This window comes from Heterodontus francisci, chromosome 8 (genome assembly GCF_036365525.1).
Source record: "Heterodontus francisci isolate sHetFra1 chromosome 8, sHetFra1.hap1, whole genome shotgun sequence".
Lineage (NCBI taxonomy): Eukaryota > Metazoa > Chordata > Chondrichthyes > Heterodontiformes > Heterodontidae > Heterodontus > Heterodontus francisci.
Genome location: NC_090378.1, coordinates 104722426 through 104740317, shown reverse-complemented (window position 1 = coordinate 104740317; position 17892 = coordinate 104722426). Strand labels below are relative to the sequence as shown.

Below are 17892 nucleotides of genomic sequence, written 5' to 3'. Positions count from 1 at the left end.
TTATTCAATGGTGAAACTGAAAGAAGATGTAACAGACCCACTTATTTTATTGAAACAAATTCCATAGAACTTGCCCAATGGCCTGTTGGCTCGATACATCAACATCCCATAAAGTCCTGGAAGGTCTTGGGCTTCATCCTTCATCATGCTGACTTAGCCGATCTCAACAGGGATGGCAGCAAGAGATGCTACAGTTGGTGTCATGCATTCACTACTAGGAGAGAAGGATTAGGGTTTGGTCAGCCATGGCTCCCACTTAGGTGTCTCCTGCTGTTATGTGTGGTTATCAGATGAAGGCACATTCAGGCTCTTGTATTCTATCCTTCACAGTATAATAGCTGGCAGACCCTAATTGTCTAAGCTCATGTGAAGAGTAGTCTCTTTGTGAGAATGGGACAGGAAACTCAGGGGAGCACAAACTGGTTGAAACTACTGGGGTGGGAGGGGGCAGGGGTGGAATCTGGGACCAACAAAATTTCTGCTCCACCAAAATGTTCTGCCCTTTTTCTGCCATCCTGCCCAATGGAATTTGAAGACCATGGACTTTACATTGGAATAGAAGCAAATAATCTGTTTGATTACCCAGCACTTGCTGCAGCTTTACCTTTTTAACACAGTCCCAGCACCAACACATTTTTTTCTGCATAAATCACTGTTGCTGGAACATTTAATTAATCGTCTTGTCTCAGACTTATTTCAATTAATTAACAGGACATCTGAAATTATTATTATTAAAAGATAAATGAGCACAACAGTGAGGAGATTGGTATAATTAACATGCTAATGAAAGGAATATGTACTTGTGCTCATTAAACAACAGAGGCTGAGAATAACTAATGTAGATTAATTAAGGAGTCAGACAGGAAAGTCACATGGCCTACGGAGAGCTCTTGGAGTGGTGTAGCAAGATTGATCCATCTCCAGGTCAGAAACTGTTTGCAGCATGAATATATTAGGACACATTTGGACCATCTTTTGATTCAATGTCATTAGCAGCAGTATCGGGAGGAGAGGGGGGGAATCGTTCAATAAATACACATTAGGGAGGGCAGAGACAATTGCAGAAAGATAAACTCCATATATGAATAGGAAGTACAGAAGACAGGAGTGGTGCCCTTTCACCTCTGGAACTTCTGCTTAAATCCATCCCAGGTCAATTACATTTAGTTGGAGGGTAATGCATTCATTTTCATATCTGGCAGTACAATAGAACAAGGTACATCCATATTCTTTGGCAATCTTCTGCAGGAGGTTAACTCATCTCACTCTGCTTACACATGCTTTGCTTCTTCCTAGACCTTAACACAATTCCATCAGAACACCAGATGTTAACTGTCTTTAGACAGATCCACAAGAACATCAGATGTTAACTGTCTTTAGACAGATCCACAAGAACATCAGATGTTATCTGTCTTCAGACAGATCCACAAGAACATCAGATGTTATCTGTCTTTAGACAGATCCATGGGAACACCAGATGTTAACTGTTACGCATTTTGTCAGGGAACAGACAGATTTTAGTAAAGAAATTCAAAATGGAATAATTGAAAACACTTTAATTGTTTTGAATTTGATCCTTTATTTATCTCCACAAAGACCAAGCAGTGAATTCCGATGATGGCTTCACTGCATTCCAAAATGCTCATGGGGCTGAGCACCAACATCAACTGCAACCAGGATTTCCAAATGCCATAACTGTATCTGGAGTTTCAGTTTACAATGGTAACCACTTGAAAACATTTATTTGGCAATGCTGATAAAAGTGAAGCATGTTAATAAGGAGGAGTGGAGTCCAGTATCGGCATCAAGCACATCCATTTGCTCTATATTAAACTAAAATAGCATTGTGTCACAACCAGAACACTAACAGCGTGACACTGTCATTTACCATGCTGGCCATTTTTACTGCCTCTGAGTGAGACTGGCAACTGAGTGCCAAATAAGGGACAATTTTCATAAATTGGGAGAGAAAAGGAAGGTGGACCATCAAAACTCATCAACTGGCACGATAACCAATTCCTGCTCTAACTTTCCCATTACAGTAGACAAACGGTTTTGCCTCCACGACTAAGTAAACATGTGTCACTCTCAGGAAATCATACAGCTCTATCCATTTTAAACTAAGTTTTAAATTCATGCCCCTGCTCTCACTTTTCTACTTTGCTTTGAAGTAATATTCTGGGTTCACTCAAACTGTCCCAGTTTAATATTTGATAAACTTTGATTATGCCTCCTCTTAACGGTCTACTTTTTAGCCTGGAAAAATGTAATTCTCTTCTGTGTTGCGAGTCCATTCGCATAACCAATAGGTTGAGATGATACAGATTAATTTCACGTGAGACATCATATCAATGTTAGCCGGATTCAAACCAGACTCTTGAAGCAAAAGCTCTGCTGTAATATAGCCTAGTCTCAGAACGGGTTATAAATATTACAGAACTGAACCACGGGACAGCAAAAATAATTCTGCATTCACTTTGGGGAATTGTCTAATGACCAATTTTGAAATAATTAAAAATCTCACTTAAGAAATGTCCAATTACTCATTAAAACATAAATCAATGCTCGTTATAATTTATTCCAAAAACTTCCCCGTCAGAAGCTCAATCTCACCATGTGCCCAAAATATCCCTAAAGTGATTACATCGAAGACATTTGTGCATTTAAGAACACAGAATTTTTTTTATTCCTGTAAAATCGTTACAACTGGTTCCCCTGTTGTTAAATGTTCCAAAATACAATTAGGAAAATAGATTGAATAAGTTTAAAAGAAGAAACTATTTCATCTTTCATAATACCTTCTGTGACTAAAATATTTTTTTTTTCTTTTTAGTTACATTTTGAGTGAATCTTGGATTAAAGCCAGTGATGTCAGGTCCCCTGAATAAAATACTTTCTCACTTGACATCTAGTGTATTACTGAGCACTCACGGGTCAAGTGTAGCGAGCAAAGAAAAGACTGGAGAAAACGGCAAAGGAACAAGAAAGGAGGTGAGAAAAGGAAAGAGAGAGAGTAGGCAAAGCGAGAAAAAAGGGAAAAGCTAAAGGAAAGAGGGGGAAGATGAAAGGTAAAGAGTGAGGAAAGGTCAAAAGAATGAAGAGGAGGATTAAAAGTAAAGAGTGATGGAGGGCAAAGGAAAGAGAGGGAGAAGGGGAAATGGAGAGGAGTAAGTGAACAAAGAATGAGGGAAGGAAAGAGGGGTGGAGGAAAAAGGAATGAGACAGCAGGAGGGAAAAGAGAAAATGAAAATAAAATATGTAAAGAGAGTGATAACAAAGTCAAAGAAAAGAAACAACAAGAAAGATAAAATTCCAAGGTTGAACAAAGAAAGGAGTGAGAAATCAGAAAAAGATAAACAGGGACAGAATTCCCTTATAGAGCAATTGTTTTTTTTTCCCTTTTGCCTGCCATATAATTTTAATGCCTGATAGGCTGTACTAGCGATCCACCTTCGGAATCAGCCAATTAAACACAACAGCAATCTACTCAAAGACATACGCAAGTGATCAAAAGAGACTACTCATCTGATTTCAGTTTCAAATTTCCCCTGCTCGGGAGGATCTCAATAACTGAGACCAGGAGCTTATCGTGTAATAAATTGAAGATGCGTGCCACCTCTCTGATGGGCCATGTTATGGTATTCTTAGGATCTTTGCAATCTTCTTCCCTGTGGCAGACAGTAGGGTGATTCCTCTGTAGTTGCTGTAATTGGTCTTGTCTCCCTTCTTGAATACAGTCACAATCACAGTGTCCCTGAAGTCCCCTGGCAAGCACTCCTCATCCCAGATGAGGGATCTGAGGTACCTGCTGTAGGTTGTCCAAGTTGCGCTTACTCTGAAACTGATCATTGTCGACTCCTTCTCCGAAGCATATGAGAAAATGGGTGTTTCATTAAACACTCAGAAAATGAAGGTCCTCTTCCAAACAGCTCCCACAGCACAACACCACCCCCAATAATCAAGATCAATGGTGAGATCCAGGAAAATGTGAACCATTGTCCATATCTTGGGAGATCCTCTCGGCAAAGGCAGACATAGATGATGAGGTTTATCATCGCCTCCAAATTGCTAGCTCAGCCTTCGAGGTGATGTAGTGGTAATGTAACTGACTTAGTAATCCAGAGGGCCAGGATAATTTCCTGAAGAGATGGGCTCAAATCACACCATAGCAGCTGGTGGAATTTAAATTCAATGAATGAATAAATTAAATTAATTAATTTAAAAATCTTGAATTGATAGCTCGTCTTAGTAATGGTACCTTGAAATTATCAATTGTCGTAAAAAACCCATCTGGTTCACTAATGTCCTTTAGGGAAGAAAATCTGCTGTCCTTACCTGGTCTGGCTGACATGTGACTCCTGACCCAGCAATGAGGTTGACTCTTAGCTGTCCTCTGAAATGGCCTTGCAAGCCACTCTGTTGTCAAGGGCAATTAGGGGTGGGCAACAAATGCTGGCCTTACCAGCGACACCCACATCCCATGAAAGAATAAAAGAAGGAAGAGAGTATTTGAGGATCAGGATTGCAAACCCATAACTAGGATCATGGTTTACCAGGCACTAGTGATCCCTGCGCTTCTATATGCTTCCGAAACTTGGACAACCTACAGCAGGCACCTCAAAGCACTGGAGAAGTACCACTAGAGGTGCCTCCGCAAGATCCTCAAAATCCGGCGGCAAGAAAGGCAGTCCAACAGCAGCGTCCTCTCCCAAGATAACCTGTCCTGTATCGGGGCACTAATCACTCAAAACCAGCTCCGCTGGGCGGGATATGTTGTTCACATGCCTGACACCAGACTCTCGAAGCAGTCGTTCCACTCAAAACTTGGTCGCCGCAGGAGACTCCCAGGAAGACAGCGGAAATGCTTTAGAGATGTCTTAAAAGCATCCCTGAAGAGATCAAACATCCCCATTGACTCGAGGGAATCCCTGGCTCATGACCATCCTAGATGGAGAAAGCTCATTCGGGAAGGCATGGTACACTTCGAGGGACTTCGTCAGGAACATGAGGAGGAAAAGTTGAGGCGTCGGGAGTGCACAAACCTCCAAACTACTAATCTACTTGCCCTTCATGTGGCAAAGTCTGTATATCGCACATTGGACTCATCGGCCATCTTGGAACCCATCAAACTGGAGTCGAAGCAAGTCATCCTTGATCCTGACAGACTGCCTAAGAAGAAGATCCTGAGAAACTGCCTTAGAATACACAGAATGGGGAAGGGTGAAGACTTTGTACAAAATAACTTGGTTACTCCCTGAACCTTCATCCCATCACTTGTTGTTTTCATGGTTTAAAACTATTTAATGCTTTATCATTCAGCTTCCCATTTTGTGCTTGACATTTTTTTTTTATTCTTTCATGGGATGTGGGCATTACTGGCAAGGCCAACATGTGTTGCCCATCCCTAATTGCCCTTGACAACTGAGTGAGTTTCTAGGCCATTTCAAAGGGCAATTAAGAGTTAAGCACATTGCTGTGGGTCTGGAGTGTCATGGTAACTGGTCTTCTCTTTACAGATGTTGTTGTACCTGAATGTAATCATACCATATTCTAAGTTTATTTCAGATTTCTGTTTGTAAGCTTTTTTTTCCTTTTTGGTATAATTTTCCATTGGCTCAGCCATGCTGTTTTGATTCTTCAACAATGTAATTCGGCTTCCCTGAGCCATCTTTATCACTTTGCAGCCTGTGAAGGAGTTCACACACAGTGCATGATGGGCTCTCCTAGAACTGGCTGATGTAACAACAAGTTGACCTAATCTTTCAGTGTTCTCATGTTCATTCAGATACCAGCTAAACACCGAATGGGGGGAAAGAGGAAGTAAAACAGGGGGTAGAACTAATTTCAATATTCCGTCATTGTCTTTCAGGACTTTGTTTTATTTTCAAAACTCTGCTAGTCGTATGCTTCTCCCATAATTGGCCAGTTCTGGAGAACTCCTATGTTTGAGCTCCACTGATACTGGGACACATGGGTCACCTTCTAAACATTAACTGGAGTGGCCTGGAGGCAAGGAGATCCAATATGCCTGGTCTCCACTGACTATTTATTCAAAATAAATTTTGCATCATTTAATCAACAGTTTTAAACTCTGTATGCTAATTGTTCACCATCCTTCCCCTTTTAAGCTTCAAATACTTCTTTCATCTGATTTTTTTTTTAAATCCTTTTTTCTCAAAATGTCAAAACCATATAAACCAGCTGTTCCTTCTGTTGATTCATCTTATTTTCAATTACATGTTTGAAAGGAGCTGCAATCTAACAGAATCAAACACAGTGCCAGATCTAATCTATCGCAGAGGCTGCAGCATTATTGAGTACCAGATAGGTTTTATCTATGGGTGAGGCTGTTTTTGGGATGGACAAATCAACAACATTTGTGATTCACTTTTGCTGGCTCCCTGTTCTTTGCCAAAGAAATTACAGCACTCACTGGAAGAATTACTGAGTGGTGCATACAATAAAAAGAACAAAAAAGTGTAATATAGGAATTTCACTGCTTTTAAAAATATATATTGATTGGATAAAGCAGCCATTCGTTGCTGTGTCTGCTCAGAAACACATGTTTTTATTCATATTCAGAAGTTGACAGTGCAAGAGGTCATCTATACTGCACAACATCACTTGCAGATAGTGCCTTTGGGCTTCAGACATCTGCAGTGATTCAGTGAGCGTATCCTAAATATCATTTTCTCTTGCTATTCCCCCCTCCCCACACACAATAATATATTTGTAATGTCCTTATGCAGGGTGGCCCAGCACAAAGATAAATTCAGAAATTAGTCTTCACCACTGAAGATACGAGTTGCTGCATAGAAGAAATACTCAAACTGAATATATAGAAATGGATGCAGGAATAGTCCTTGCTAGGTCTAGGGCTCTTTGTGCACCTTGGGATTCTCGAGAGGAAAAAGATCTATTTGCACACATCTCGTGGTATAATCTTTATTGTAATGCTGCAGGTCTTTAAAAGATGACTGTGCACAACCCCATAACTCACAATATCGGCAGCTAATCTTTGCAATGAGGGACAATATCTGGTACTCACCATCTCTGCTGAGGTACCCTGTTCATAACATACCAGCATGCAAATCTTGATGAAAACGTTTGGTGCTCCCCTGCCTTGTCTTCCTTCCTCTCTTTGCTCGATCATAGTTCTGCTGGAACTTAGCAGATCTTTGGTATCTCATCCCACTGTTCATTCTTCATGGTCCTGGATGATGTGTTTCAGCAGGCTTTTGGACTGTGGGGGCATTACAGCTGCGCATACCCTGTCCTCAGTCAGCATCTAAACAAATGTGGTTTCTAGCAGGGGACAGTGGATAGCAGTCAGGAACAGCAGCCCTGCTGTTTCCCTCTCCAAGGCAGTGAGTCATCACAGGGGCTTAATTACATCTGTATATTAATTTCTGTTTGCCATGTGCCAGTCACCAGCAGATATTAGCTTGCACATAGGGATATGTACACTGGCCAATAATTTATACAATAAATATGTTGGGAAATGCTTCTCATGTAGGAAAGATCCTTCAGAAACGTTTAACAATTTTCATCTTTTGTGAAGATTTTACTAATCCCGTCAAGGCTATACCCAACCAGAGGAATTATTAACAAAGTTTGTAGATACATAAAGACCTGATTTCTCCATCAACAAAATCAGGTTTAATCAGCATCAAACACTGTTGTAATGCTGGCTATCAGCACAAAACGTTACAATGAGGCAGAACACCTCGATGTATTATGGATGGAGCGATTCAAGCAGCTTTCAGTTACAGCACAAGGTCTATAATTTCTTCAATTGGGTATAACAGAGGAGAAGCATTAGCAACAAACAAACAAAATTTGAAGAATTGATGAACACTACTGTTCCAATTTTTATTTTAAATTACATTTTCTGATCTTTAAGTTTATCATCTCCAACAAATTCAAGTTCCTCATGGCCTATGGCTCAAATCCAGCTTCAAAATCTAAGTGCATTAAGATCAAGGCTCGTCAATAACTGAGAAAAAAATCCAAGCATACTTAAACTCAATTAGGTCAGTAACTGAGTGAAATCCAAACTCTCCACTGGCTGGTGTCAAACCTCCCACAAAGGAAGATGATTCTGGTTGTTGGAGGCCAATCATCTCAGAATATTCCCTTCAAACATCAAACGATGACCATGGTTATCATATCTTAGCACATTATCTGGTCACAACAGGAGAGAGGGCCATGCTTCTCCTAACAGATGTTAATGTGAGAGATTTTTTCCTTAAAAGGTCGCTCTCTGGAGAGAGAGAGAGGGGAGATCAAGCCAACATTACAGAAAGCCTGTGACAAGGATCCAGCAGGCAAAAGAAGAACCCTGCTGACCAGAAACAGCCACCACAGCACAGATATCACAAGGTGACTTTGAGACTAATCATCTGAGAAGGTGACAAACTACACACAACCAGCTTTGGATTGTATTACAACCACTCAAGCTCTAAAATACCTCCGCAAGTTCAAGACAGCGAATAATCAGACCTGCAACGTTTAAAAAAAATGACTTTTCCTCCCGAGAAGACTCAATAATACACTAAACCATGAACACTTATCTGACTTGGGACTTTAAATTACCCCTTATCCTTTTTCCTCTATCTATTCTTGTGTATGTATGTGTGGTGAATGGCCGTGTGAGTGAGGTTGAGATTGCTTATGGATTTGTTTAAAAAGTTTATTTTTTTTACCTACGAGAAAAAACATCTTCTGTCTGTTTATTTGACCCTGAAGACACTCAGGGGCTAAAGCATCACTTTTACAAAACATGATTGCGGTCAGGGAACCACCCACACTTCTTACCATCTGTCCATAACATCGGACTTCTTTTACATCCAGGCACACCACTGACTGAGGCAAATCTGAATATATTTCACCTGCATGGGTCAGAATCTGAGTCAAATTTGAACGTATTCAGAGCTGACAAGTTAGCAATTAAGCAAAACTTGAGTGTTTATCATGTAACAAATTGTTGGCAAGATTAAGTCCATTTAAGTAAGGACCACCCATACCACTTTTAATATCTAAAGAATTGCACCTTGTACTTAAATTCTAAAACCACTTTTTCATTTCGAGTACAAGATCTTTTCTGAACAAATATTTCAATGTCCCATTCATGCCTGCGGACTTACATCAGCTCTAACATTTCTGTTAGTCACAGTATATTCCCTGTAAAAATAGGAAAGTCAAACATTGTTTGCAAATTCCTCAGGGACACATTTTTACTACAGACTACCCTTGCATAACAACCTTCATCCCTCTCCTTCTTTAACTCTTATGATCAATGGCCAAACTTATACCATGTTCTCCTCTCTCCATCATTAACTCTTCTGGCCAAACTAGGACCACACTCACCTGTCTCCACCTTGGACATTTCTGCTCGATCCGTGATGGTGACCCTTTCCAAGCTGATCAGGTAGTCCACAATCTTCACCCCAATTGCAGGCTCTGTGTGGTCCCACTCTAAAACCACCAGTGAGCTACTTGGCTCATGAGCAGGTGACAATCTCAAACTGGAGAAAGAAAACAAAGATCTTTTTTAAAATCATCTCCGTATTAATGAGAGATTCCATGAAGTGACAGTTAAAGACTAGAGAATAAATATAAAAGCAGGGATACTATTGCTAATGCTGTGCTAATGTATGCTGACATTTCTGAAATATTGTAACATCAGTTTATGAACCGGACCTGGATTAAAAATGAATACAAGAGCAGAATATGCATAAGCAGAAGCTGGAAATTTGAAATATTGAGCAGGCCTGGCAGCATCTGTGGAGAAAGATACAGAGTTAACGCTTCAGGTCAATGACCTTTCATCAGAAATGAGAAAAGTTAGAAATGTCATAGGTTTTAAGCAAGTGAAATGGGGGATGGTGGGGGAAAAAAAGAGCAAAAGGGAAGGTCAGTGATAGGGAGCAAGAAAAGAAACAAAGAAACACACAAAAGAGCAGGTGTGTTGCTGTCATTGTAACTCTCCACCTTGCTCTCACACTGATCTTTCTGTCCTTAGCCTACTGCAGTGTTCCAATTAAGCTCAACATAAGCTCGGGATCAGCATCTCATCTTTTGATTAGTCACTCGAAAACCTTCTAGATACATCGCTGAGTTCAACAATTTCAGACCATAATCTCTGCCCCCATTTTGTTTCCTTTTCTCTGCATGTTCCAGTCTCACCCTTGCTTTTCTCTTGTTTTTGCCTTCAGACAGCAGCACACCTGCTCTAGGCACATATTTTGTTTCTTTTATGGTCCCATTAACACTACCTTTGACCCTGCACGACTAACTCTTTTGTCATTTAATCTCTCCTGTCTTCCATCGTATAACAGACCTTTCCTTCTGTTCCTTTTCCACCCTCTCCCATTTCACTTGCTTAAAACCCATTACATTTCTAACTTTTCCCAGTTCTGGGTGAAAGGTCATCAATCTGAAACGTTAACTCTGCTTCTCTCTCCACAGACGCTGCCAGACCTGCTGAGTATTTCCAGAATTTTCTGTATGGATTAAGAATTCTTGGCGCCCTGGGCGGCAACCACATTGTGGCCTCTCCGCACTTTTATCATGCCAACCAAAGAATTTAGTTTAAAGAGTGTCTTAAAGGAGGAGAGGCGGCTGAAGAAGTGGAAGTGTTTAAAAGGCAGAATTCCAGAGTGTGCAGACTAGGAGCAGCTTTTTGCCTTTAGGGTTGAGACTTCAATGTGGTGGTCAAACAGGGGGATCCCTACACTGCTCTGTGTGGGAAACAGTCACCCTGCAGTGATTTTCCCTCAGTTGACCAATTAGTGGCCAGAGGGTGGGCTTGCTGTCCAATTACGGATGGCAGGCGGCCCTCCAGCATGGAAGGAGCTGCAGCCTGCTATCTCAGGTAAGAGAAAGAGAGAGAGGGCGTCTTCAACTTAAAGCGCCCTCTCAGCAACTTTTAAAACTTTCAAATTTTAAAAAATGGCCACAGCTGCCGGGCCACATAGGCTGGCCTGTGGCTGCAGCTATGGTGATGCAGGCGGGGAGGGCCTCAAAGCCTGCCTGGACCACTGGTCCCCTGGTCTGCTGCTGGGGGGCCGCCTCCAGGCAGCTGGTCTGTTCCCCATCTGTAACTTCTATTGTGACTATTTTAGTGTTGTGGCAGGTGTCCAAAACCAGACTGGACTTCAACAAAAACTGAAATGACAGCAACCTTGATTACAGAAGCACTCGAGTTTGGACCTTGCCTATTTCATAGTGCTGCACCCATTATATTTGAGCAAGGTGCACAATGGGACAAGAACCTCGTCCAAAGTTGTGAAATTCAGGTGTGTGCCCCTATTTAAATAAATACGATATATAAATGAGGCATGCACATTCCTCCAGTACGGTGTCCTTGTGCCTCCTGAATAAAACATACAGGGAATACAACATGCAGTGAATTGGATCATGAAGTTACATATCTGATTTTATGTTTCTCACCCCCTACCAGCAACGCTCCATTCCACCACTCGAGTTTTACTGAACCTGCCTTCTAATGTTTATTTTATCACTGATGAAAATTCAGTGAAACCTGGTTATTAACTGGTGCTTCCACATCATAAATCATGGAAATATTATTAATTAGCAGAGATCAATTTAGAGAATGCATTCTTTCTCATTATCCCCACTGTTTTCCTGTAATGCACATTAAAGATTGTACTATTTCTATTTCTTTACTCCATCTATATGAATCGTTGCCACCGCTGCCTCTCTGTCTCTTACCACTTCCTAGATCAGTATTTTCCAAATCAAATATGGAAAGCAGCAGTGCTTAACTGTGGGAAATAAAACGGGACTGATAACTGATGTGAGAGTCGGAGAACAATTGGGAAATGGTGACCGTAACATAATGGACAATGTGATAATGGAATAGGATAATGAAGATCCAAAGATAAGGATGTTGAACTGGAAAATGGCAAACTTCAATGAGAAAGGAAAGCATTGAGCTGAGAAGAAAAGCTAGCAGATCAACAATTGGGAATCTTCAAATAAGAGATGGATCAAATACAGCACAGACATATTCACACAATGCAAAACTGAAGGATAGTTTTGAAGGCACAATCGAGATTGAAACAGAATTGAAGGTTAAAAGGGAGATATCTGATAAGACGAGGACTGTCACGACTAAAGAAAATCATGAGAAATAAAGTGTTGTGGGAGATGAAAAGAGAGGTTAAAAGGGAAAAAGTGAATTTGACAAGTCTGGCAGATAGCATAAAAGGCAATAATAAGGGCTTTTATAAGTATTTTAAAAGTAACGATAATGAAGAAGGCCGAATTGCTTCAGCTGTAGATAGAAATCTCATTGTGATGGTATGACGGAGAGATTGAATACTTTTTGTTGGTGTTTATAAATAACAATGGAAATAAGAAATAAAAACAAGAAATGCTGGAAACACTCAGCAGGTCTGGCAGCCCACCGACTCCCACAGCTACCTCGACTACACTTTTTCACACCCTGCCTCCTGTGAGGACTCCATTCCATTCTCCCAGTTTCTCCGTCTCTGACGCATCTGCTCTGATGATGCTCCTTCCATGACAGCGCTTCTGATATGTCTTCCTTTTTCCTCAACCCAGGATTCCCCCCACAATGGTTGACAGGACCCTCAACTGTGTCTGGCCCATTTCCCACACCTCTACCCTCACCCCTTCCCCTCCCTCCCAGAACCGCGACAGGTTTTCCCTTGTCCTCACTTTCCACCCCATCATACTCCATATCCAAAGGATCTTCCTCCGCCATTTCCACCACCTCCAGCATGATGCCACAACCAAACGCATCTTCCCCTGTCAGCATTCCGAAGGGATCATTCCCTCCGCGACACCCTGGTCCACTCCTCCATTACCCTCACCACCTCATCCCCATCCCACGGCATCTTCCCCTGCAGTCGCAGGAGGTGTAATACCTGCACTTTTTCCTCCTCTCTCCTCACTATCCCAGGCCCCAAACACTCCTTTCAGGTGAAGCAGTGATTTACTCGTACTTCTTTCAATGTAGTATACTGTATTCGCTGCTCACAACGTGGTGTCCTCTACATTGGGGAGACCAAATGCAGACTGGGTGACCGCTCTGCGGAACACCTCCGCTCAGTCCGAAAGCAGGACCCCGAGCTTCCGGTTGCTTGCCATTTCAACACTTCCCCCCTGCTCTCATGCCCACATCTCTGTCCTGGGATTGCTGTGGTGTTCCAGTGAACATCAATGCAAGCTCGAGGAACAGTATCTCATTTTCCGATTAGACACGCGACAGCCTGCCGGACTGAACACTGAGTTCAATAATTTCAGAGCATGAAGGGCCACCCATTTTACTTTTATTTTTAGTCATTTTTTCTTTTTAAAAATTTTTTTTGTGTTTGTTTTATTTTATCTTAGTTTGTTCAGTTCGCCTACCCACTGTTTTTTTCATGTTTTTACTCGTGGCTGTTCAGTTTTCTGTCCATTAACACCTATCTGTACTAATGCTTTGTCTTTCAACACACCATTAACATATTGTTTGCCTTTGCTCCATGACCTTCTGGTTTTTTATTCTTTGTGACCTTGTCCTATCTACACCTTCTCCTTTGTTATCTCTTGCCCCACCCCCGCTTTACTAGCATAAAATCTTTCACATTTCTAATATCTGCTAGTTCTGAAGAAGAGTCACTGACCTGAAACGTTAACTCTGCTTCTCTCTCCACAGATGCTGCCAGACCTGCTGAGTATTTCTAGCATTTCTTGTTTTTATTTCAGATTTCCAGCATGCAGTATTTTGCTTTTAATTTAATGGAAATAAGAGTGCAGGTATTGTATGTTTGGTTAATCTAGCTTGGAGAGATTACTAAGTCTTCAATAAGTTTTAACAATAACTAGTTTATTACATATTAAAGAACTATATACAGTTTTATGCATGTATGCCTAACTCCACTTATGCCATGCTGCTACTCCCTCAGGTCTCTCACGTGATCTCTTACATCATCGTGTTGGGAGGTATTACTAACACTCTCCCAAACATTAACCCTTTCAAACCCTTATACTACATCTCTCCCCCCGTCCCCCCCAAGTCCTTGTCCATAATTTTTTGTACATTTATTTTTTCTTTTACATACAACCCCATCTCCCCCTAAGTCTCTGACATTACAGATTCAATCTGTCAGGAGTCTTCACAAGTCTCCCTCTTTGTGTTGCTGTCAGACTTAGAAGATCAGTAGTCTTTCTATGAACTCTTGTTTCTTGACTAGGACAGACTTCATTGAGCTTTGTAGTATCCAGTGCTTTCTGAATTTCAGGTTCAACTTCTGGTTCATCCAAATGTATGACTGATTGACGTCTTTGATGAATAGAAATAACATTTCTCCTGTTTCTTCTTATAGTATCTTCTGAAGTATGTACTAAATAAGATAGCTGTTGATTATCATCTCTCTGAATGATTACTCCTTCTCTGCCTTGGTCTCGTACCCAGACCTTTTCTCCTTCCATCAACTTGGGTAGGTTCCTGGTACGATATGTCCTGTTATAGTTATAAGCTTGTTGTTTTTGATAAGCTTTTTCTCTGTCTTGAAATCTCTGATGATCCTGGACTTCTAGCCCTGGAAGGAATGTTTTGGGTAGAATAGGAAGTTGCGTTCGAAGCTTCCTTTCCATCAACAGTTCTGACGGTGCTAATTCACATAGCAATGGAGCAGATCTGTAGTTTAGGACTGCTGTTTGAAAATCTTCATTCTTCTTTAACATTGCTTTGATAGTTCTGAATCCTCTTTCAGCTTCACCATTAGATTGAGAATATCTAGGGGAACTTGAAAGATGGTACAAATCCACAGCTTTCTGCAGAGTGCATAAAGTAGTCATTTGCAAATTGTGGACCAGTATTGATAACAATCTGGAGTCAGGAATGCCACATGCTGCAAAGATCTCTGATAAAGCTCGAATGACTGTTTCTGTAGTCGTTGTGTACAGCCATTTGACTTCTATCCACCTTGAAAAATAATCAATAACAATCATTAAACCATTAAATATGAACAGATCCACGCCCAGATGTTCCCACGGTCTGGCTGGAAATTGGGTCGACATAAGGGGTTCCCTTTGGTCTGGTCAGTGCACTGCGCATACCTGGCAATTAGAAATGATTTCTCCTATAGCTCTCAATATTCCTGGCCACCACACTGTTCCTGTGTTCTGCATTTCGTGATACCCATGTGACTCTGGTGTATTTTCTCCAAGACGTCTGCCCTGAGTGAGACCGGAATCACCAGTCGCTTGTCATATATCAACAAATCATCCACAATAGTAAAGTGCTTTCTGTACTTAAAGCAGATATTCATGACTTCACCACTGGGATGCTGCTGCGGCCAATCTTGCGTGCAATATTGGCGGATAGAGAGGCATTTCTCATCTTGCCTCTGAGCATGACAAATTTCTTGGAGCTTTTTTGATCTTGCCGGTCATTGTGATGCAATGAACTGAGAATATGACTCAATCTCATTCATGAAGTTAACATCCCATTGTGTAGGTGGACAACAGTAGCTCTGGACAATGCATCTGCTGTTGTTTGCAGCTTTCCCTGCACATGTATTGTTTCAGATGTGATTCTCATTCGCCTCAACTGGAATCTCTGGATTCTCGGAGGCATCCTAGCGAGTTCGTTTTCATCAAGTAAGAAACTAGGGGTTTGTGATCTGTCTTTATGCCAACCTTTAAGCCGATGATATAATCTGAGAACTTTTCGCAAGCCCACATGACTGCGAGAGCTTCTTTCTCTATGACGGCATACCTCGTCTCAGACAATGCTTAAGACGCATAATAAACCAGTCTGTTACATCCATCTGGCTGTAGATGAAGCATCTGCTGCAATTATGGTCGGTAGTGAGGGGTTATAATGTGCGAAGATATCTGGCGAAACAGCATTTCTTTGATCCTTTGAAATGCTTGCTCCTGATGTGCATTCCAACACCATGCTTGAGCATTCCTTAATAATTGTCTTAAGGGTTCAGTAATTAATGCTAGATTGGGCAGAAATTTTGCCAACTGATAAACCATTTCACTGAATCACAGAAGTAGGAATTGGGAATTCAGTAATGGCTTTCGTCTTTTGCCGGTCTGCCATTATGCCCTTGCTACTAACAATGTGCTCGAAGAAACAAATAAACATTTTTGAGAATTCACACTTGACTTTAAGTGTGGCTGCTCCTCAAGACCCAGCATCACAGATGCCAGTCTTCAGCCTATTCGATTCACTCCATGTGATATCAAGAAACGGCTGAAGGCACTGGACAGTGCAAAGGCTATGGGTCCTGAAGACCTGTGCTCCAGAACTTGCGGCACCCCTAACCAAGCTGCTCCAGTACAGCTACAATATTGGCAACTACCAGTATCTATGTGGAAATTGCTCAGGTATGTCCTATACACAAAAATAGGACAAATCCAACCCAGCCAATTATCGCCCCATCAGTCTACTCTTGATCATCAGCAAAGTGATGGAAGGTGTCGCCTCACCGACAGTGCTATCAAGCGGCACTTGCTTAGCAATAACCTGCTCAGTAATGCTCAATTTTGGTTGTGCCAGGGCCACTCAGTTCCTGACCCCATTACAGCCTTGGTTCAAACATGAACAAAAGAGCTGAACTCAAGAGGTGAGGTGAGAGTGACTGCCCTTGACATCAAGGCAGCATTTGACTGAGAATGGCATCAAGGAGCCCTAGCAAAACTCAAGTCCCTGGGAACCAGGGGGGAAAATTCTCCGCTGGTTGGAGTGGTACCTAGCACAAAGGAAGATGGCTGTGATTGTTGGAGGTCAATCATCTCAGCTCCAGGATATCACTGCAGGAGTTCCTCAGGGTAGTGTCCTAAGGACAACCAGCTTCAGCTGCTTCATCAATGACCTTCCTTCAATCATAAGGTCAGAAGTGGGGGTGTTCGCACAATGTTCAGCACCATTTGCGACTCCTCAGATACTGCAGCATTCCGTGTAGAAATGCAACAAGACCTAGACAATATTCAGGCTTGGGCTGATAAGTGGTAAGTAACATTTGCACCACACAAGTGCCAGGCAATGCCCATCGCCAACAAGAGAGAGTCTAACCATCTCCCCTTGACATTCAATGGCATTACAATGGCTAAACCCCCAACTATCAACATCCTGGGGGTTACCATTGACTAGAAACTGAACTGGAGTAGCTATATAAATACCGTGACTACAAGAGCAGGTCAGAGGCTGGGAATCCTGCGGCAAGTAACTCACCTCCTGACTCCCCAAAGCTTCTCCACCATCTACAAGGCACAAGTCAGGAGTGTGATGGAATACTCTCCAATAGCTTGGATGGGTGCAGCTCCAACAACACTCAAGAAGCTCTACACTATCCAGGACAAAGCAGCCCGCTTGATTGGCACAACATCCACAAACATTCACTCCCTCCACCACCGACACACAGTGGCAGCAGTGTGTACCATCTACAAGATTCACTGCGGCAATGCCCAAGGCTCCTCAGACAGCACCTTCCAAACCTGCGACCTCTACCACCGAGGAGGACCAGGGCAGCAGCTGCATGGGAAAACCACCACCTGCAATTTCCTTCCAAGCCACATACCATCCTGACTTGGAACTATATTGTTGTTCCTTCACTGTTGCTGGGTCAAAATCCTGGAACTCCCTTCCTAACAGCACTGTGGGTGTACCTACCCCACATGGACTGCAGGGGTTCAAGAAGGCATCTCATCTCCACTTTCTCATGGGCAATTAGGGATGGGCAATAAATGCTGGCCTGGCCAGCAACACCACATCCCAATAACAAATTTAAAAAAAATTAAGTGCCAGGCCTTTTTTTTGTAGACGATTCAAAGTTACTCTAACCCTCAGGTCATGTCCTTTGACAGTTTCCCCATGGACTAAGATGTCGTCCATATGGCATC

At 42.0% G+C, this 17892-nt stretch overlaps 1 protein-coding gene across 1 annotated transcript in view; it reads right to left on the bottom strand.

Moving 5' to 3' along the window:
- The window catches only part of astn1 (astrotactin 1), a 2863484-nt gene that overhangs the window by 123565 nt on the left and 2722027 nt on the right, over positions 1-17892 (bottom strand). Inside the window, exon 19 of the mRNA XM_068038084.1 lies at positions 9370-9527. Within this exon, the coding sequence (XP_067894185.1) occupies positions 9370-9527 (158 nt within the window). The remainder of the gene's footprint in view (positions 1-9369; positions 9528-17892) is intronic.